Consider the following 21,732-nt stretch of genomic DNA (forward strand, 5'->3'; position numbering starts at 1 on the left):
AAATAATCTAAGATCTATAAATTTGAGAAGCATTTTTCTGTAGTTTTCATTAAGTACAATTTATTGAGGTGATATTTATATCCTAAAATAGAGGTACAGGATTGAGAATTTAAATCTTTTTCTGAGTGCTTAGTACTTCTTAAAAGTAATACTGATGTCATAATTGCTGTATCAGCATAAATATTTGTAAAAATAGCCATTAAATACTAATCCATGAGTATATTTAATATACATATAAATCCTATGTTAAAAGTATGAGAGGAAATGTAGCATAGTTCTAGGATTTCTAAATTGCTGACCATCAAAAAGTAAACCACCCTCTTTAAGACTTAACAGAACTTTAAAAAAAATTGCTTCAACATATGAATTTAAGACGACTTTATTCAGCAAAATCATTTATTTACACAATGGGGAATGCTGGTTTGATTTTGTCAGTGAAATAAAAACAATTTGAACAGAGACAATACTGAACTGTATATATTTTGTGTTAGAGCTGACCAACTGTTTCCTTACCTGTATCAGGAACATCAAGAGCAACAGTATCATGAGGACACTGATTTAACAATATACCACATAGGTCCAACAACACCCCAGGAGCTTCCAAAGCAATTACCAACTTTTTCTTTTTTTATAAATATATAAAAAAACAAAAAGTCAGCAAAACCAGCATTACGATGTAGTAAACAGAGTATAACTCCGAAGTCTGTGGGTCAGTAAAAACCTTATCAGACCATCCACAATTTATAAAGTGATCTGCTCCTCTTCAGATCACTAACACAGAATCCAAACAGGTGAAAAATATATCACTTTCTAGAAGATAACAATGATCTGATAAGGATTTCACTTAATAGAAGTTAAGGGGGAAGAAAAGGAACTGCAGAGCATAGCCCCTATTAGAACAAGCTAACTTTCCAGATTTTCCAAATTAAAAAAACAAAAACAAAATGAAACAAACAAAAAAAAAACACTTCAACATGAAGCTACAATACAAAGTTTTTCCATTTTTCTTTGTAAAAAGTTCAGAGTTTGCAATTTAATCCTGGGTTTTTAAGGAGAAGGACAGTTTGGGCCTGGACTTCCCCTTGCCCAGGATAATTTTTTGTTCTTCTTTTTGTTGACGTTGTCGCTCTTGTTCTAGTTTCATCCTTTCCTCATGAATCTTTCTTTGTTCTTCAACAATTCTCAACTGTTCTTCAGCCTGAAAGTTAGAAGTAAAAAGTTGAAAATTCTGTGAATTTCATGGCTTTCATTCATGGTATTTGGGAAATTAGGTGAGAATTTATAATCAATAGAAGCAAACAATAGTATGTTTAATAAAACTTGGCCTAACATCACACAAACAGTGAGAAGAAAAATATTGAGAATTAGAAAAGAATTTATTAATTATTCCTACATTTTCTAATTTTTAAAGAAATTATAAAAAAGCATTTATATATTTTGAAAATGAAAATTTCTACAAGCCATGCTTGAGATCAGTATACTTTTAGTCCTGTTACATATTTTTATAGATACTTTCAGTACCATGAGATTAACAGATTGTCAGTTACAAACCATGGTATGGATTTATTCAGAATATTTTACCTACCAACTATGCTAGCTAAATACATAATTAGCAAGCCATACAAACATTATAGGAGAAATCCTCACTGGGAATACATTACATTGTCAATATACAACCAAAAAATAATAAAAGCCTCTTTCTTTGGAAAGAAAAAAGTTAAAACTTTTTAACCTGGCTGACTATAAAATGCTGTCAATTTCAAATGGACACTTGTATAATTAATTCCTGCAGTGTGTTCAACTCCTTCAGTCTCAAAGCAACCACTTCCTTTAAGCATTCACTATAGATTCCCCCTCTACCAAAAATACAGGCCAGTCACATGATCTTCTTCCTCAACAAGTCTCTCCTTGCACCCCAAAGGTACCATGCCTTCTTCCTTATTAATTTACAACCAGGTGCAACTTTACTCCTCTCTCAGTGGACATCAGGCAAATGTGTGTTGGTGATTTTGGTTGTCACAACGGGGGAAATGGCTCCTGGCATCTAGCAGATAGAAGACAGGTATGCTGCTAGACATCCTACAGTAATACATGGGACAGCCCTCCACAACAACGAATTATCTAACCCCAAATGTTAATAGTGCCAAAGTTGAAAAAACATTTTCTAACCCTTGGATTTTTAATCTCAATGATCAATGAGTTGTCCTTTTTTCTGTATCTGACCTTGATCTTAAAATATTCCCCGAATCCTTTGAATGCCTACCTATTCGCAAACTCAAATATTAATATGTCATTACTTCCATCATCTCCATTAATTCTACTGAAATTATTTTTTACATGGTCAAAAACTAACAGTAAGTTTAGTGCCTGTTCTCTTCAGTTATTCTCCTGCCCTTGAACTTGAGTCTCCTGTTTATCTCCACTGATAGGTAATGGACTCAGAATGCAAGATAAAATGTTGAAATTTTATCTTGCGGGTAAGAAAAAGCCCATTTTTTAAAAAATATATAACACAAAGAGGTTTATTTTACTTTTTGCTCTCAAATGGGGAGTGGTGGTGGTAACAGGCTAAAAGGTGAAAGGTTAAGACAGTGGGGGGCAAATCCACTGTGATCAAGTAAGGTCAGAGATGAGGAAGATCAGAATTATAATAGTGGGAATCTGGTGGGTAGGCAAGATGGAAAAGTAGATTTCCATGTATTTCTAGGTCTTCATAGTCAAATCCAACACAGAACTGAAATCTGTCTTCTTCATCTCAGATCTTTTTCCTAAGCTACATTTTCAGCTGGCTAATGAAAAGCCACCTGGGAAAGCTCTGGGCACCTTCAAATTTCAACATGTACAAGATTTAAATTCCAGTAGCCTAACCCTAAAATACACCAGCCCTTTCAACATTCCCCACTGCCATCCACATACTATAGTTTTCTGTCTTTTTCCTCTTTCCCTGCCAACATCAAATAGTCATAAAGTTATGTTCTCTCACCTAGAGTTTTTTTTTCCATTTCCAATTGTTACCGTAACTGTTCAGGGCATATCTCTTACAAACTTAAAATCGTTTCTGTTTCCAGTCCCTGCCCTTTGATCCACCCTACACAATGCTGCAAGTCTCAACCTTCTTAAGCATTGCTCTCTCCTGCCCTCAAACTTCCAATGATTTTCAATGTGCACAGAATATAGCTAATTTCCTAAATTAGCATACTACCTAAGACTTCCTTTTATAGGGGCCCCAACTGTTTCTACTATTCTCTCTTAAATTGTCCTTTCTATCTTGCTTCCCCTCCTCCTCCTTTGCTCATGTCACTTTTCCTCCTATTGAAATCCAGTCTGTACACCAAAATCCACTTCAAATCACCACTCTCTTGCTTAGACTTTCACTGGTAATTACAATAAAAAATTATCTGCTTCTGACCATCTTCAGTAAAATCATATGCCAATTACTTTACCCACAGTTTTAATAAATCATCACACATTTGGAGGTAAGAGCTGGAATGTGCAACTGAATCAAAGTGAAGATTCTTAGTGTGTGCGCATATCCTCGGGAAACCCTCACCAACACCCAGACTCACTTTTCCCTAAGGTTCTAATTCAGCCCCGAGGAAAGTAGATTATAACCTTGGGGAGTGAAGGGTTTGAACATCACAACCTCAAGACATAAGAGAAATCTATTTACAAATAGCATTTTTCACCCTATCACATTGATAGAAATTCAAAAGTATATATCAAGTGCTAGCTTATGAAGAGTATATTGGCAGTAATCTACTAAAATTGCATCTTCATAGTACTATTACCCAGCTATTTAATTTTCTGGAATTTATTCCATAAGTGAACTTGCACGCATGCAAAATTATACAAAGTTATTTATTGCAAACATAGTTTGTAAAAGACTGAAAAACCCAAATATTCACCAATATGGAACTACCAATAAATTACAGATCTATAAAACAACACATCGTGAAGTTTTTTTTTAAAAGTTGTCCCCTATATACTAAAATAGAAAAAATCTCCAAGTTACACTATTAAGTGAGAAAAGCAAAGTACCAAATACTATGTATCATATGTTACTTTTGTGCAAAAAGGGGAAAATAAAAATGTATGCTATTTGTATCTGCCTAACAATGCGTTATAAACTCTGGAAAAACAAATAAAAATGTAATTGAATATACCTTTGGAAATGGGAATGGTTAGTGGATGGACAGGGGAAAAAGGTAGAAGATTTCACTGCTTATTTTTCTAAAACAAATTTTTGAATCATACAATCACATTACCTAATCAAAAAATTAAAAACAAGATTTTAAAAGTAATTTCTTTTATATACAAACAATACTAATTCTACTGCACTGAAATTACTTTTAGATTGGATAAAGAAAAAGTTTCAGTTTCACTTAGGTATACAAATATAGGCGATAAAAGTATGTATGTGTGTACAGCAGTTGTATTACCACAGGTAACGGGGTACCCTTAGTGTCTTACAAGTAAGTACTTGATAATGGAATAATTTTTATAAATAAATTAAACAGGTGACTATCCTGTCTTTACATTAAATATTTGTATTTTGTTCTATTATAGCTTTAAAATAAGCTTAAACATTATTCAATCACAGCTTGGTAAAAACAAACGAACAAACAAGAAAGAAAGAGTAGACTTGTCTAGTAAAATCTAAAGCCATCTCTCATCTTAATACAGTGGCTCTCAAGTGATGAAAAACCGGTTTACTGCCCATCCATCTGTATGGTCCGACCCTATACCTTATTTGTTTGGTACTCTTCTAAACCCTACCCTCTCTCTGACTTGCTGTATCATTCCTGATGACTCCATTTGCTAGAGAATATACATTGTTCCTTCCTCTCTTGTTTCAAATTTATGCAAAAGGCATTATTCGCAATGATGGAGGGAGGAAGGAATGTGCATGTGTGTAAATATGAACAATACTAAGCTCTCCTATAAGAATTACGTAGTAGGCATCATGGAGGCCAAAGAGAAAGCAAACACCCATAATATTAGAGTCATTACACCCAGGGCCCTGTTATATCTCACAAAGATGGCTTTCAATCCTATACCTCACTCCAAAAATTGGCGAGATGAAATACATAAAAGCAAAACATACCATTATAGAAGGGCCTATTTATCCCTCTCAGTATCTTCTGTTCCAACTTTCTTTACCTAAAGGTCTTACTGCCATTTAAAAAATTATCGTAAGCGTTCTTCTTTGCAGCAGTCTAACAAATAAGAATACTGAAATCTACTACTCTCCACCTGAAACATGTATTAAATTTAAAAAATACAGATATAAATATTTTACATAAGTTATAGGAATGATGGAAAAAAACAAAAAAATATTATAATTAGGAATTATGCCACTAAGAAATAACTCAAAACTATTGGTTCAACAAGATAAACTAGCACTACTGACCTAAAGTCCCATGCTGCCAACAACATTATCATATTTCCCTTCTTTCCTTAAATATTTATTATTTTAATGGGGCTTTCAATAGGAAGATGAAAGGACAACAAAAATAGAAATCTCAATATGTGTCTTGCATCTTTATATAATAACATTTCAAAAAATACATTTTTATTGATTTCAGAAAGGAAGGGATAAAAACATCAATGATGAGCGAGAATCACCAATTGGCTGCCCCCTGTACAGTCCCACCGGGGGTCTAGCCCAGCATGTACCCTGACCCAGGAAATGGACAGTGAGAAACGGTGACCTGGGTCATAGGTCAAGATTCAACCACTGAGCCACACCAGCCAGGCTACAATAACATTTTTTTGTGTCCTCCTACACAAAGGATATTCTACTTTCCTTGAAAGCATATAGAACCAAATAAAAGTTTCTCCAACATCAATAGTAATTTCTTATGCTTTCAAATTTACTGAACACAAGAAGTAAATTAGTTAATTATGTCTAAATTCTTTCCAAAATTTCTCAAATTCAAACTTCTTTTTCCAAAAGAAACTTTTCACTGAAGTTTTATTGATAACATGAAGTCAGAATAGTGTCAAACACAAATATTCTAGAACCACTAGTGCTAAAGGCCCATGGACCAGTGGCAGTCTGCAAACTAATAGATCCACAGGTATAAAAGTGTTTTAGAAGCTTTAAAAACAATTATTTTTTCTATTATTTGTCTTAACAGTATTATGCAAAAGTAGGACTCTAAGGCAAATTGAAATTACAATACAAAAAATAACTGAACAATTACCACCACTTGAGCAATACTGCTCTGTAATGTACTTACTCATCTTTTCCCAGACACACAGAAAATAAGGTTCATGAGGGTAAACAAAAAGTCTACTAGATGAAAATAAAGAGGCCAAACTGTCCCTAGACACCTAGGCACCCAGACACCCAACCCAGAGTTAGAAGGAATCAAAATCTTGGCAGGGCACACTAAGTTAAGAAGCTTTGCTCTAGAAGTCACAATCTGGCATTCCAGGCCACCCACAAAGAACTCACTACCCTATCCAATCTCTTATGTCCTAAGAGAAATTCTATTCTACTTGATGGAAATTCTGTTTCAATCAATGTTTTAAATACCAACTATAGAGTCCCTCTCTTCTAGAAATATCCATGCCTTACAAACCATACTGTATTTACCTTTCAAAGCTCAACCTTCAAAGCTCAAATTAAGATGCACACTTTCTTACTTCCTCCTAACTGCACTGAGATTTTCTCCTTACATGTAATCATTAAGAAACATTATCACATACAGGGTGGTACAAAAGTAGGTTTAACCCAAGCCATTATGCTCAATTAATATTTGACAAAGGAGGCAAGAGCATACAATGGAGTCAAGACAGTCTCTTTAATAAATGGTGCTGGGAAATTTGGTCAGATAGATGCAAAAAAAAAAAGAAACTAGATCAGCAACTTACACCATACAGAAAAACAAACTCAAAATGGTTAAATGACTTAAATGTAAGACGAGAAACCATAAAAATCTTAGAAGACTCCATAGGCAACAAAATATCAGACGTATGTCGTAGCAATATCTTTACCGATATAGCTTCTAGGACAATTGAAACTAAGGAGAAAATAAACAAATGGAACTACATCTAAATAAAAAGCTTCAGCACAGCAAAAGAAAAAGAAACCATCAACAAAACAAGAAAGCCCACTGCATGGGAGACATATTTGCCAATGCTATTTCAGATAAGGGCTTAATCTCCAAAATTTACAGAGAACACATACAACTTAACAAAAGGAAGATAAACATTCCAATAAAAAAATGGGCAAAGGACCTAAATAGACACTTTTCAAAAGAGGACATACAGAAGGCTGAAAGACATATGAAAACATGCTCAAAGTCACTAATCATCCTAGAGATGCAAATCAAAACAACAATGAGGTACCACCTCACACCTGTCAGAATAGCTATCTTCAACAAATCAACAAGGACAAGTGCCGGCGAGCATGTGGAGAAAAGGGAACCCTCGTGCATTGCTGGTGGGACTGCATACTTGGTGCAGCCATTGTGGAAAACAGTATGGAGTTTCCTCAAAAAGTTAAAAATGGAACTCCCATTTGACCCAGTAATCCCACTTCTAGGAATATACCCCAAGAAACCAGGAACAACAATCAGAAAGGATATATGCACCTCTGTGTTCATAGCAGCACAATTTACAATAGCTAAGATTTGGAAACAACCTAAGTGCCCATCAGCAGATGAGTGGATTAAAAAATTGGTACGTCTACACAATGGAATACTACGCTGCTATAAAAGAGAAGGAACTTTTACCATTTGCAACAGCGTGGATGGTACTGGAGAGCATTATGCTAAGTGAAATAAGTCAATTGGAGAAAGAGAAATATAACATGATCTCACTCATATGTGGGATATAATGATCAACATAAACTAATGAACAAAAATAGATCCAGAGACAAGGTAGCATTGAACAGACTGTCCAACCTCAGAGAGAAGAGGGGTGGGGAGGAGGAGAAAGGCGGGTGGCTAGAGATCAATCAAAGGATTTGTATGCATGCATATTAGCATAACCAATTGACACAGACACTGTGGTGGTGGGGCTTGCCCTCTGGGGTGGGAGTGGTGGCGGTGGTGGGGTCAACTGGGGGGAAAATGAGACATGTAATACTTTAAATAAAAACATTTTTTTAAAAGTATGTTTATAGTAGTGAGTACACAAAACAAGTTTATTCTTGTATTATTATTGTATTATTTTTACATGAACTATAAACCTACTTTTTCCCCACCCGCTACTTATTGATAAGTAGGGATATATCTTATAGTGACTCCTTCTCCAATCCATTTGTATTGCTTTTTCTACTTAAGCCGATTTTAAGGTCTTTTTACTGAAAAAGCAGAATTAAGTCTTCCCCTTCCATTCTGGCTTTCAAAAAAACCAGGACAGTGATATTAACTAAGAATTCATTTTACTGTGCTAAGTTGCTTAAGGTATTTCCAGCATTGGCTCTTATACGGGGGCACAATATCTTTTTTAAAAAACCATGCTCCAAAACAAGGGGAACCTTTTCTGTGCCAAGGGCTATTTGGATATCTATTAACATCATTTGCGGGCCATACAAAATTATCAACTTAAAAACTAGCCTGCTATATTTGGCCAAACATTTAATTAACTTAACCCTTAATGCTTTGGCAAGGCCAGACCAAATGATTTTGCAGGCCTTATATGGCCTGTGGGCTGGATGTTCCCCACCCCTACCTTTAGTACCAACTACCCCCAAGGTTCTAACCTTTTTATATTCTTATCAACCATGGATACATTTTCTATGGTTCTCTTTCACTTCCACCTTCAATGAGATCCATTGTTAATTACTAATACCATCCCAGATCTTTTTCAGTGCCCTTATAAACAGTCACAGAATTTGTTTTTTCTAAACCACTTAACTAGAGCTTGCAACTTGCTTTTCCCCCTCCAGTCAGCAGTATGACTTAGCTGCAAATGTCTTCCTATGGCTGTATGATTTTCAACACATTTCTAAATAGACAAAACTTTTTTAGACATCTAGAACCAAGAGTCTCTTTTGAGCCATGTCTTCATTCTGGGTACTAAATAGCACTAATCCCTCATTCATCCTAAAGTAAAATCCCTTCTATCTCTGACTTATATTTTTACTTGGAAGTAGAATCACCCATATGCCATGTTCATGATGAAAATGCTTTTTCCCCTATACAGAAATGTCTGATTATCCTTTGGTTTTTGGAATATTTATGTCCATAGACTTTTAATTCTAGCATTCTTTTTCATCAATTTTTTTTCTATTTTTAAAAAATTACTTTATCCTCGCCAGACAGCTCAGTTGGCTAGAACGTTGTCCTGATAGGTAAAGGTTGGGGGTTTGATCCCCGGTCAGGACACATACAAGAATCAACCAATGAATGCATAAATAAGTGGAAAAAAATTACCTCAATATCCTTATGTTGGCTTCTTTAAAATTTAAAAATTGCTTTATATCACCTTTTCCATCTCTGTATCATGTTATAATTAATTGATTCTCCATACTTGTTAGATTATAAACTTGGAATAGGAAAAATAATTTACTAATCTGGTACATATATATATATATATGAATATATATGATCCATCTATTCTGTCTAGCAATCAGTAACAAGGCAACTAATGCAAAGTGAAATGTTGCTTATTAGTTGGTTTAAATACTTTTAAGACTGTTTTCATTATTTCAGGCACAGAAGTGTGAATGAGGGTAGAATAAAAAAAAAAAAAAAATTGGGAATGAAGGTAGTACAATTTTCTCCAGGAAACCGGTTTTAAACAACTGCAAATTTCGGAATTTTCTTCAGATTATTTCGAATATTTAGATGGTCCACAAATAGATTACTGTGGAACACAGTAGCTAAATTCTAGTCAACTATTCCACTCTTGCCTCAAATACCTTAAAATGACCCTGAGAACTAATCTATACTAATAAAAGGGTAATATGCTAATTAGACTGGGAGACCTTCCAGGAGACCTTCCAGACATTCTTCTGGACAAAGCCATGGTGGCAGGGCCAAGGGAGAGGCAGTTAGAGGCCAAGAGGGGAGGGCAGTTGTGGGTGATCAGGCCAGGATGGGTCGGCAGTTGTGGGTAATCAGGCTGAAGGGGAAAGGGCAATTGGGGGTAAGCAGACCAGCAGGGGCCAGTTGGGGGCAAGCTGGCCAGTGTGGAGGGAAGGTGGGGGCAAGCAGGTGGGGCAGTTGGGGGCAAGCACACTGACATGGGGGCATTTGGGGCCAAGCAGGCGGGCAGCAGGGGGCAGTTAGGAGCGAGCAGGCCGGCAGGCAGAGTAGTTAGGGGCAATTAGGCAGGCGGGTGAGTGGTTAGGAGCCAGCAGTCCCGGATTGTGAGAGGGATATCCGACTGCCAGTTTAGGCCTGATCCCTGTAAAATGGCAGTAGGACATCTATCGAGGGGTCCCAGATTGGAGAGGGTGCAGGCTGGGCTGAGGGACAACCCCCACCCCATGAATTTCGTGCACCAGGACACTAGTAATAATCATAAAGCACAAAATTATTCAACAAATTCAGAAAAAAACAAAAAAATATTATTCATGTATGCTTTATACATACCAGTTTGGCTTGTGCTTCGGCAATTTTTCGGTTATTCTCTTCCAGTATTCGCTCTAGCTCCTCACGTTTTGCACGTTCTTCCTCCTAAAGGGGAGGACATGTTAAGATGTTAGAAAAATAAAATGTTTAATTTTATTGATAAATATTTACTAATCTTCCTCTGAACTTTTTTGATCTGATTTACAGGGTAGCTTTATATAAAGCTACCTTCTGTCTGACAAATGATAAACTGTGCAGCCACTAAAATTTGTTTCTAACCCTAAATTTCAATCATCCCTCCCAGTCCAAACAGCAACCGACTAAACCCTCCCTAATTGATAGTTTCCTGGCAATTATTACTAGTACTTTAATATCACACAAATCAACAAGGACAACTAACAAAACTGGAATAGTATTTACCAAATTAAAAAAAAATAATATAAAATATAAATAAAGTGAATATTTGTCTCACCAATTATGTATACCTACGTATTCTTTACCTATACTCCTTTAATCAGCATTAAAAGTTGAATATTTACTGTCTTGTCCAGTGTCCTGCAGAGTGTGCTCCTCGGCTGCCATACACGCCAGCTTCCTCTTTAAAATGATTTGTACTGTTAGCTTGGCAATACCTGCATCAGCAGCTCAACCATTTATAAACAACATACAAGGAAGGCTGAGCTGAGGAATGCAGATGTTTATGGTAAGAAGGAACAAAAAATGTAATTCATCATTCCTAAGGCAAACAATTAATAAGAAAAATACATTTACTGTTAGTGAAAAATACAAATGGTAATCCATACTTCATGGAACTAAGGGCTTCTTCCATGGGGAAAATGGACTTAACATTCAGATGTTGACAATTTCTAAAGGCAGCTTATCTTGTCATCTACAGTCTGAACTGAAATTCAGGAATCCATGGGGTGCATAGTCAGGAAATAAAATTCTGTAGTTTATTTTTTCTTGGAAAATTTAATGAGATTTTTATAATGCAAACTACATGAAGATTGCTCGATGGTTTGGGCAGTGTTAAGATCACAGCAGACATATTCAAATGATTTTAATATTTGGAAAGACTGGCAGAGGGTTGTGTCCGTGTTAAAAAAAAAATATTGTTAATATGAAACAAAAAGCACATGAAGAGAAAAAAATCTTCCTATGATTAATAACTCGCTACAACACAGCACCATTACTCCAAAAATATCTTCATAATTAAAAGCCGATACAAAAATTTCATACTTTTAATTGCATCAAGTCTGTGATATCCACCAAATACAGACATGTATATATGTAGTTAAAGACAGCACAAGGGAAAATACATTTGAAAAGCTAAGCTTACTCAAAACAGAGATTAATGTCAATTTGTCCACAATGCCAGGACTAAAAATGACAATGAGGCATATATTTTGAGTCAAATATTTAAATTCAAGAAAATATAACTATAGGATTTCCAGTGGCACACACCAATTGAATTCATATTCACTATGGAAACTATGTTGAGGGACACTCAGTGCTGTAAAATAATTTGCTTTGAGTGTGTTTCAGAGACTTTCAACAAGTTTTAGGATCCTGGAGTAATCAGTGCAAATAAGCCATAAAGCTTCAGTAGCAAATTACTGTCTCACAGAAAGACATTTTCAACTTCTGCTCCAGCTGCTGATAAAACAAATCATGTGTTTAGCTTGACTCCAGACAAGGACAACCTGTTCCTTCATAACTCTCTAGAGAAAAAAAGGAGTTGTTAGTAGATACTAAAAAGTGGATGAATAATATGGGCATTTTTCCTAAAAAGATTCTTTGAAACACATTAGGAAAATGGAGGGCCTTATGATCAAAACACTAGAATTAGTCCATGGTGTTGAGGCAGAATTTGGGGCAGGAGATGAGGGATAAAAGAAGAGAAAAAAGAGCAAGAAAACCTATTTATCAAAAGCAGGTGCTCTCGTCACTCAGTGTTAGGCCCTGCTCTTTTTAATCTGACTGAAGGCAAAAAGCCTCTCACAGTCTAGGTAATAAGAACGATAAACAGAAAAGAATACATAACCACAGGTGGATTTTTAACCTTGTCCCTTTAAGACTCCCTGTGTCCCCCGACCCTCCCAAAAAAGAATGTAAGTCCTGCAGCCATGGCAAAAGTTTCAAACACTTCTCAAATATGTAAGCCAGTTCCATTAAATCAAAAAGTTTCCTTGAATATGTTTTATGAAAATAACTTTTAAATATCAGTCAGCACTTCTGAATAGCTAAAAAATTAACTTTCGCAGCAATGTTAAGTTTAGATGAGAAAGGAATTAGTCTGTATTCCATCTCTTTCTGAACTGAGCAGGAGGCACACCCAAAACTGAAAGTTTTGCCATGGACTGTCTCTACTTTCCAAACGACCGAGCGTTACCTCTCTGGCTTTTTGTGCTGCAAGCTCAGCTTGTCTCTGTCGCTCGAGTTCTTCGAGCAACTGCTTTTCCATGATGCGCTTGGCTTCCTCCACCCTTCGGAGAACTTCTCGCTCAATTTCATCCTTCCTTTTCTCCAATTCTTCCTCTACCCTTTTTGCTACCAATTCTTCCACTCTTCGTGCTGTTTCTTCCTCGATGAGTTTTTCTTCTATTTCTTGCTGCCGGCTAGCAAACAAAATGGAAAAAATGACTTAGATAATATAAGAAATAAACCTAAAATTTAAAACTAGTTATAAATCTGTAAAACATTGAGCCTGATTATAGGTTTCTATGATTTTACAATTCATTTTCATGCAACATTCAAGGATATAATAGAAACCATGATGTTAAGTGATACAGAAATTCAAATAAACATAAAAGCATGGTTTTTTCCATCACTTTCTGAAATTAAAAAAGCCGTGCAGTACATACAAAAGCTTAATTCACCAGTTTTTATTTAGAACTGTAGAGCAAATGTGAAACAGGGGATCCACTTTTGTTATCAACTTTACAATGAAAAGACAAACTGTAAATACTAGTATATGGACTTGCTCATTTGCCAATCCACCCAGTCTAAGGGTTGAGCTGCAAAGAAATCAGGAACAATCATTATGTACCAATTACTAGTAATTCAGACCAGCAAAATTCATTCCCCTCTTCTACCCTCCAGGCAAAGTCAGAAGACAGACTCAAAGAGTTTCAGAGTGTCAAGGCAATAGTTGTATAACTAACTTTTAGTGAAAATATACCTTATTCAGATTCTGAACTTTACTGTATCTTTTCTTTATTTAATTGGTTTTCAATTAAACGTTCTTCTAGAGATGGAAAGTGGATTAAAAATGTATCATCAGTTCTATTAAAAAGCCCAATGAACCAAATACTGTTTTAATTTAACTCCATTTAGATATTATGAATCAACTTACTTAAAATTCTGCACTGAAAGTACTGTCGTTTATCAAATCAGTATAGTGGAAACCTTGTTTTATACCACTGGTGTCCAATGACTGCCTCACACATTATCTAGGTTGAATTGAAAACCAAAACATAAAAAAAAAGACCTCATATTTTGATTTGATTACACCAAATGACAATATTGAGATAGACTGGAAATATATTAAAATTAATTTCAAAGGTTTCTTTAATAAAGTGAGCATTAAACACCCAAATCCACTTCAACTATATTTTGGGGGGTGATTCAATTTCCACTCTAGCGCTTTCATTCTCAATTCCTGTTACTACAGTGATACCATCCTAATACTGACTTACCTTTCACATTCTGATTCATGTGAAAGATATCTTTGCATTTAAAATCTCTACATTTTTTTTTCTGTCAAGATAACAGCTACTTGAGAAAGCAGAACTTCTTCGAAATTTCTACGTATTTCAAATATCTATTTTGAAGATTTTTAATTCCTTTTTTACCTTTATTTTTATTACTGACACTATTACAGATGCCCCCACTTTGCCCACCTCTACCCAGCCCCCACCCTTCCTTCCCTCTGGCCATCACCACACTGATGTGTTGCTTTTTTTAAAAATAATTACTCCCCACCACATTAGTGATTTTATTTTTTTAAAAAATATTTTATTGGTTTTTTTACAGAGAGGAAGGGAGAAGGATAGAGAGTTAGAAACATCGATGAGAGAGAAACATCGATCAGCTGCCTCCTGCACACCCCCTACTGGGGAATGTGCCCCCAACCAAGGTACATGCCCTTGACCGGAATCGAACCTGGGAGCCTTCAGTCCACAGGCCGACGCTCTAGCCACTGAGCCAAACTGGTCAGGGCAGTGATTTTATTTTAAAAAGGCACAAAGGCCTAACATGCACTAACTGGAATTTTCTTTTACTTCTTTTTAATATCCAATAAAAATACAGCATTAGGGTATAAACCTTATAGCAGCTCAGTAAGAGAACAGATACCTACCCCAACATTAAAAATAAATAGCTAGGAATGTCTAAAGGAAATCAGGCAGCAATTTCAATGGAAATTAAACTACATTTCAAATAGAAAATTTTTGTTTATCTACTTAATCCAGAAAAAAATAAAAGATAAAACAAGTAAGACTGACAGCTGCTAAATCTGGATGATGGATGTATTAAGCTTATAATATTCTCTCTACTTTTGCATTAAGTTGGAAAGTTTTCATAACACAAAGTTTTAAAAGTATACACACCCATATATACTTATTTTGTTAGTTGGTTCTTATGCAGTTAATAAATTAGAAAAGCCTAAGAAGAAACTTTATAATGGTACAATTCAACTCTTAAAGGAAGGACGATGTAAAAAGTTCCAATTAAAATTTCCCATGTAAAATAAAAAAGAAGGAAAAGAACAGGATAAAGCTTTGGTTAGTTTATCAATAGAAAAGTTGCCAAGTTAACTTAGAAATTTGGTAAAGGTAAAAAGACCTGATACAGATTCAGGGTTTTTGTCAACCAGTCCTTAAGTAATAGCAATAGCACAAGGGCTAATAGGGCCTCATTTCCAAAGATAAGTATGTAAGCAAGCAAGCAAGGAGAAAAGGAGCCTAAATAAATTCAGTTTATCACTTACAACAAAAGCCATATCAGCATGGTGTTAGCTCCCCCATGTCTCTGCTCCCACTGACGGATACCAAACCAGAGGGGCTGGGTGACGGGTACAAGCACAGGTGGTGGGTAGCTCTGCTGCTAAGAAGTAAATTCTAACTACAGCTCAGCAGTTTTATAGCCTGAAGGAGAGGGCAAGTGGAAAGTCCCAAGCTCAACTAAAACAGGGAGGATGAGAATGGCCTTATAGAATTTCTCACAAGGATGCTTATCTCCCTTTGTTCCTGGAGGAGCCAAAGAGCAGCCCACCATGACTATAATTAAGCCTTGCTGCTGTGTCCAACTGGGAGACAGGCTAGGAAGGTTACACCCCTACAACAGAGTATTATCAAGAACATAATCTTTGTTGTTGCTGTTATTCTTGGTAAGGTTAAAATTGCTACTCAAGTAAATCAGAAAAAAAAATTTTTAATCAATTTTTAGATCTAGTGCTGAAAAAGCTAAAATCTAATATTGCTTTAATTCTCCTCCCCATAACACTGAATTCAGAAAACCAAAGGGCACTTGTACAACTGAATTAAGCATGAGTTAATCTTTATTGATGACAAATTTACCATAATCAATGATAAAGCAGCTATTACACCAACTCATAAGAGGCATTGCAACTTTCATAAAACAAATAATCACTTTTGTTACCTTATAAAAGATCTATCATCTAATATCATTGCCTATCCACTCACTCAAACTTTTGCCATAGGAATTGTCAATCTCTTGATGTCCTTTTATCTCTCTAATCTTTTCCTCTGGCTCTTCTGCAGAGTCCATTTCCTTGCCTAGATTTTGGGGCACTGATGAAAGAGATACCAAATCTTCAAGTTTTTCAATGGAAATGGTGTAACATTAGGTCTCCTTGATCTCAGGTGTTTTAAAACACTAGTCACAATTGATTTTAAAATGGCAACTATTAAAATATCAAGAGCCCAGAAAAACAACAGTTAAAGGAGATCATGAATTTGTACATAGCAGCTTAATACATTATTTAAAAACGTCTTTAAAATGTATGAACTCAACCCTAGGAGCTTACTTCTCGGGACTACTTTCATAATATTACCAAACAACATTTACTAAGTATTGACTAGGTACCAAATACTCTGCCAACAGGTTTATATACCATGTCATCTACATACATCTTTGATGGTTCCTGAGGCTAAGCAGGTTACTAACTTGGCTATACCTCATTGCAAGAGCTAAAAGGTGATTCTCAATCTGGGTAGACTCCAAAGCTAATGATCTTAAGCACTATACTACCTGTCATTGTTTCTCCAGGACAAAAGTGAGAGACAAAGGCATACACAACGATCTAAATACCAAAATAATTATTTTAAAAATTCATAAAAATCGTAATTCATAAAAAGTCATAAAAATCTTACCAGCTAGATTGTATGTCCTAATGCCCTCACCTCCCCAAAATACATAGTTCCATCTACTAAATTTGCTTACAAATGCTGCTCTCACAACAAGTTCAAGTAGTCTTCAAATGATCACTCATATAGATCCCATGTTCAGTTTAGATATTCTAACTTAGCAGGCTCCCGATTGGTCATGCAGTTAAACACTAAGCCTACTGGAATCTAGATATCGCCAATTACCATTTTCCTGATTTGCTGCAAGTCATTTTCAGCTGCCCACTTTTCATCAGTTAATACAACATGCATACAGCATCTCAAAAGATAACCATATGAAAACGACAATAAAGGTGCAGTGGAGGGCAGAGAGGGATTCACACTAAATGGCCTGGACTCATGGAGGAAAGGCAGAGCTTTTGAACCAGGTGAATTAGCTATGGCATAGTATGCTATGCAAAAACAAGGGGGGAAAATCTTTTTAAATTTTAAAGGTCTGCCTTTTATTGCATTAAGATTGTAACTTGTAAGACCACTTCTTAAATTCACCAGGCTCAATATGGCTGCATTTACATAAATTATATTAAACAACATTATTGAGGCCCATTATATGCCATTGTTTTGATAATTTAAATGCACAATTTCTAATCTTCACAATAAGCAAGTCAAGTATCTTTGTTTCAGATAAGAAATCAAACTTACAGGTAGGTGATTTATTCAAGGCCTCAGAATTGTTAAAATGGCAAGGCAATCTGGTTTTCATCCTTACCACAAACTTTCTAATTAGTTAAGCCCAACAGAAGATTCTAATTTTGCTGTCTCTCTCCATCGCACACTGGACTCTTGAAGGTACAATTGACAGTAGGCATTCTTCTGGTACCATTTCTCAGCTTCCACCCAACCCAATTGAAAATACAAACATTCCCTTAGGTTCTTTCAATCCCTGGAACTCTTTTCCACCTTCTCCAGGGGTCATTCCGCTCTCAAGGTTCCCCCAGGTTTGTCCCTCTATCAACGTTGTGTAAACTGACTATATCCAAAAATTAGTGCCCACAGTGAAAGTACGAAATGGAAACTCCCTTTCCCTCATCCCTCTCCACTGGGTTTCTGACATTTTAACCAGTGTCTGAGACACAGTAGTTAAACATTCGGTGGCTGAGATATAATAGCCACAATATAAACATGAACCAACATTATTACTGCTTTCTTTTCCTATGTTTCACATCCAATTTTATTTGTTCTAAATGTTTAAATATCTTTCTTTGACAATCCCACAACTGCTCCCCCACTACTCCTGTGTGGACTTACTATAACTAGTTTTTACCCTATACAGCAATCAGGGATTTTTTATTTATTTATTTATTTATTTATTTATTTTATAAAAGGCCTTATGTCATTTATCTGCTTAAAACCTTTCCTGTTTCTAGGGTGAAATCCAAGTTCCTTAATATGGCATACAAGACCCTTCCCATGATTCCCAGCTTCGACTTGACCTTTCCAGTTACTCCATGACTTTAGTATTTATAGAACTTCATGTTCCAATTAACATCCACCTTTTTACTCTTCAAGTATCCTTCTAGGCCTACTCTGACAATCTCTATTTTTATCCACCACTCATTCCGTAGAACTGAAGTGTTGACCCATCCAAGATACTTCTTCCTTTCTACAGTCACATCACTATCACTGAATCTGTACCTATGTCTTCCAGTTAGAGCAAGATCTTGGAGAGGGGTCAATCTTTTTTTTTTTAAATATATTTTATTGATTTTTTTACAGAGAGGAAGGGAGAGGGGTAGAGAGTTAGAAACATCAATAAGAGAGAAACATCAATCAGCTGCCTCCTGCACATCTCCTACTGGGGAATGTGCCCCCAACCAAGGTACATGCCCTTGACCGGAATCGAACCTGGGACCCTTGAGTCCGTAGGCCAACACTCTATCCACTGAGCCAAACCGGTTAGGCAAGGGGGGAGGGGGGTCCCGCGGGTCAATCTGTATATTAACAGCACCTAGCACACTACCAGGCACATAAATTGGGTAGTTGAATGAACTAACCGATAGGGATTTGGAAACAGAAGACTTCTGCCCATTCTCGTGGCTTCAAAACCTGGGTCTTTCCCTTATTTCCTTTGCATTACGTCAAAGGCACTACTAAACCATATTAAGTAGCGCCCACAGTATGACACACGAATTCAGTGTACAGGTGGATGCTAGCTCTGCCCATTCCTTCCTTTATAAATGCTAAAGGTAGTTTGCTTTTCCTATCAACTTGGAACTACAGAGCTGCTCTATTTTCTGAGTTTCATCCTTGGACTTCTCTGCTATTTATGTTTGCTCACTGCTAAATGATTCTAACTATTCTTAGCATACCACATTTCCTCTCACTTTTCCTACAAGTCTTAGCTTTCTAGTGAATGTAAAGTGTCTAGTGAATTGAAGGTCTCCTTTGCTTTCACATGAAAAACGTATGCAATATCTTAGGTAATTTTAAAAAATATTCATCTGTTGATAGTTATTTGAGAGCTACATCTTTACAGTTAATCTTGTTCCAGACCAAAAAAACTGGATTCTATATAATCAAGGTTTGTTGAGAAACAATTACTTGTATTTGGTTTTCATATATATCACTGACAGTTCTGAAAAATGAAGGAAAGATGAAAGCACTGCTTACATTTTAAAATGAATGCAGCAAAATACCTCTCCAGGTACTGTATACTCTGTAATATTAGTGTCCCAGTCCCCTACCTCTCAGTAACTTTGCTCTCAGAAACAGGTTCTGCTGAAAAATCTACATAATACAAACCTAAATGCAGAAAAATTAAAACCCCCCCCCCGACAATTTGGTACACACAAAGTAAAGGAAAACTGTCTCAGGAAAATTTTAAATCCTCTGCCTCATGAGCATTTTCTAAACATGCGCTGAAGAACGGAGGAAGCCAGCCAGTTCAATAGCGGAAGTGAACCTACCTCACTCTACCTTTCAACCCAACTGTGGGAAAGGAATACCCAGAGCAGAGCACCGAAACTAAACGCTGCGTGTTAAACGCAAAAGTCCCTCCGTTTGGGATTACTGACACCTATTCTTGAGTCAAAAGACACTTGAGGAATACATTCCACCCAAACAAGACTTCCTGCATGCGAGCAAAGTCTCAACACCAAGTACACTACAAGGGGAAACGAATGTCAGAGCTGGACCGAAGTTTGCCACAGAAGCCTGCAATTCAGAGCTCATCCAAGGCAGCTGGCAGAAGGAGTAGGAGGCTGACTGGGATGGCGTTACCCAGGGGAATGCCGGCGTCAAAACGGACTGTACTGCATGCACACTTAAGGTGTGTACAATCTGTCTTTACACCCCACATCACAAAACCAAACACGGAACAGCAGCCGCGACATTTAAACTAGTAGGAATACATTAAAATAGAATGTATCGGGGGGGGGGGGGGGGGTACTGTTGGACCCTATAGGCCTAAAAAGTATCTTATTTCGGGAAGCCCAGTCCCACAGGTAAGCGGCAATGCAACAGTGCTCTGGGCAGCGGCGATCGGCATCCCACGGCTCCTTCCTGCTCTCGTCCTGCGGGTCTGCAACAGCCCTGCACACGCGCCTCCGGGCCGGCTCATCGCGGCCACGCAGCTCTCCGGCCCCACGCGGAACTCCACCCCCTGCTTCCTGCGCTCTCCACCCTCTCTCGCGCCAAAATCGCGTGCTCCCCTCTACGCCTATCCGGCTCAAGTCCCACTATTTCCCTCCCCAGCCCAGTCCCGGGTATGTCCTGCCCGAGGCTCCCCGGAGGGTCCCCGCGACCCCCCGCAGCTCCCCAGCTCGGCCTTCATCCCGACTCCCCCCCCCCCCCGCCCCTCCCCCGCGGGCGCTCACATTTTTCGCTGCCGCTCGAACTCGGCTTTCTTCTCCTCCTCCTCTCGCTTCTGCTTCTCGTCCAGGCTGCTGCGCTTGCTCACCGTGCGCCCGAAGATGTCGATGCGGTCGGGCGGGGACGAGGCGCGCTCCCGGTCCCGCTCGCGCCGGGACACGGCCGTGTTCGTGGAGCGAGAGCGGGACCGCGACTCCCGCCGCCGGTTCCGTTTACTCTCCCGGGACTTGGAGCGCTTCCGCACGCGCTCCTTGTCTCGGGACCGCGACCGGGACCGGCTCCGCTTCTTGTTGTGTTTGCTGCTCTTGGTGTGTTTGGAGCGGGACGAGCTGCGGCTCCGAGACCGGCCCATCCTTCCGGGCGGCGCTGTGCCTAACTAACCGCTGGCCTCAGCCCCGCACGCGCCTGGACGCTCTCGCCTGGGCCTCCGGACGCCGGCTGGCGACTCGCTGAAGCCGGGGGAAGGAAGACTGTCCGCCAGCTGACTTTCCGTCACTCCCTCGGGTGCACGGCCGCCACGAAGGCCACCTCCAAAGACAAGGCCGCAACACCCGGAGTTACTAAGATGGCAGCCGATGCTGCACCGGCCGCCCTTCCCACAATGCCCCGCGCGGAACGCGCTGTCGCGCCAGCCCCGCCCCCGGACGATTGTTGCCGAAGGCGAAGCGAGCATTTCCGAGTGCGCTCGGCTCCTTCCGCCAGCCCCCGCGCCCCTCCCAACGCGCAGGAGCCGAGGTCCCTGGCTTCTGAATAGTACACTTGCTTTCTGGTAAGATGCCAACGCCTTAAGAATGAACCTAATACGCTGTGGTGCGGACGAAATCATGTCTTGGCAGGAACTGACTGCTTTATTTTTCTAGGCTCTGGTTTTGTCAGGCAGCCCTAAGTTACATCAGAGTGACCCTTCGCAGATGACTTGCCTCGCTGAGCTAACTTCCTCATTTGTACAGTGGAGAGAACCA

General features: G+C 38.2%; 1 protein-coding gene across 3 annotated transcripts; it reads right to left on the reverse strand.

The window, feature by feature from the left end:
• Positions 1-363: 363 nt before the first annotated feature.
• Positions 364-21,385, reverse strand: ARGLU1 (arginine and glutamate rich 1). 3 transcript variants are annotated; one of them, XM_059685088.1, is made up of 4 exons: positions 20,776-21,382; positions 12,925-13,150; positions 10,554-10,637; positions 364-1,198 (listed from the first exon to the last, which is right to left on the reverse strand). In XM_059685088.1, exons 1-4 carry the CDS (start codon positions 21,120-21,122, stop codon positions 1,034-1,036), a joined length of 822 nt encoding a protein of 273 aa, XP_059541071.1. In that variant the 5' UTR covers positions 21,123-21,382; the 3' UTR covers positions 364-1,033. The 3 variants fall into 3 exon arrangements, 1 of the variants encoding a protein (XP_059541071.1); XR_009451366.1 differs by having other exon boundaries at positions 1,092-1,198; positions 10,554-11,129; positions 20,776-21,385; XR_009451365.1 differs by lacking the exon at positions 364-1,198 and having other exon boundaries at positions 10,553-10,637; positions 11,072-13,150; positions 20,776-21,384.
• Positions 21,386-21,732: the final 347 nt, after the last annotated feature.

The sequence above is a fragment of the Myotis daubentonii genome, chromosome 2 (genome assembly GCF_963259705.1).
Source record: "Myotis daubentonii chromosome 2, mMyoDau2.1, whole genome shotgun sequence".
Classification (NCBI taxonomy): Eukaryota; Metazoa; Chordata; class Mammalia; order Chiroptera; family Vespertilionidae; genus Myotis; species Myotis daubentonii.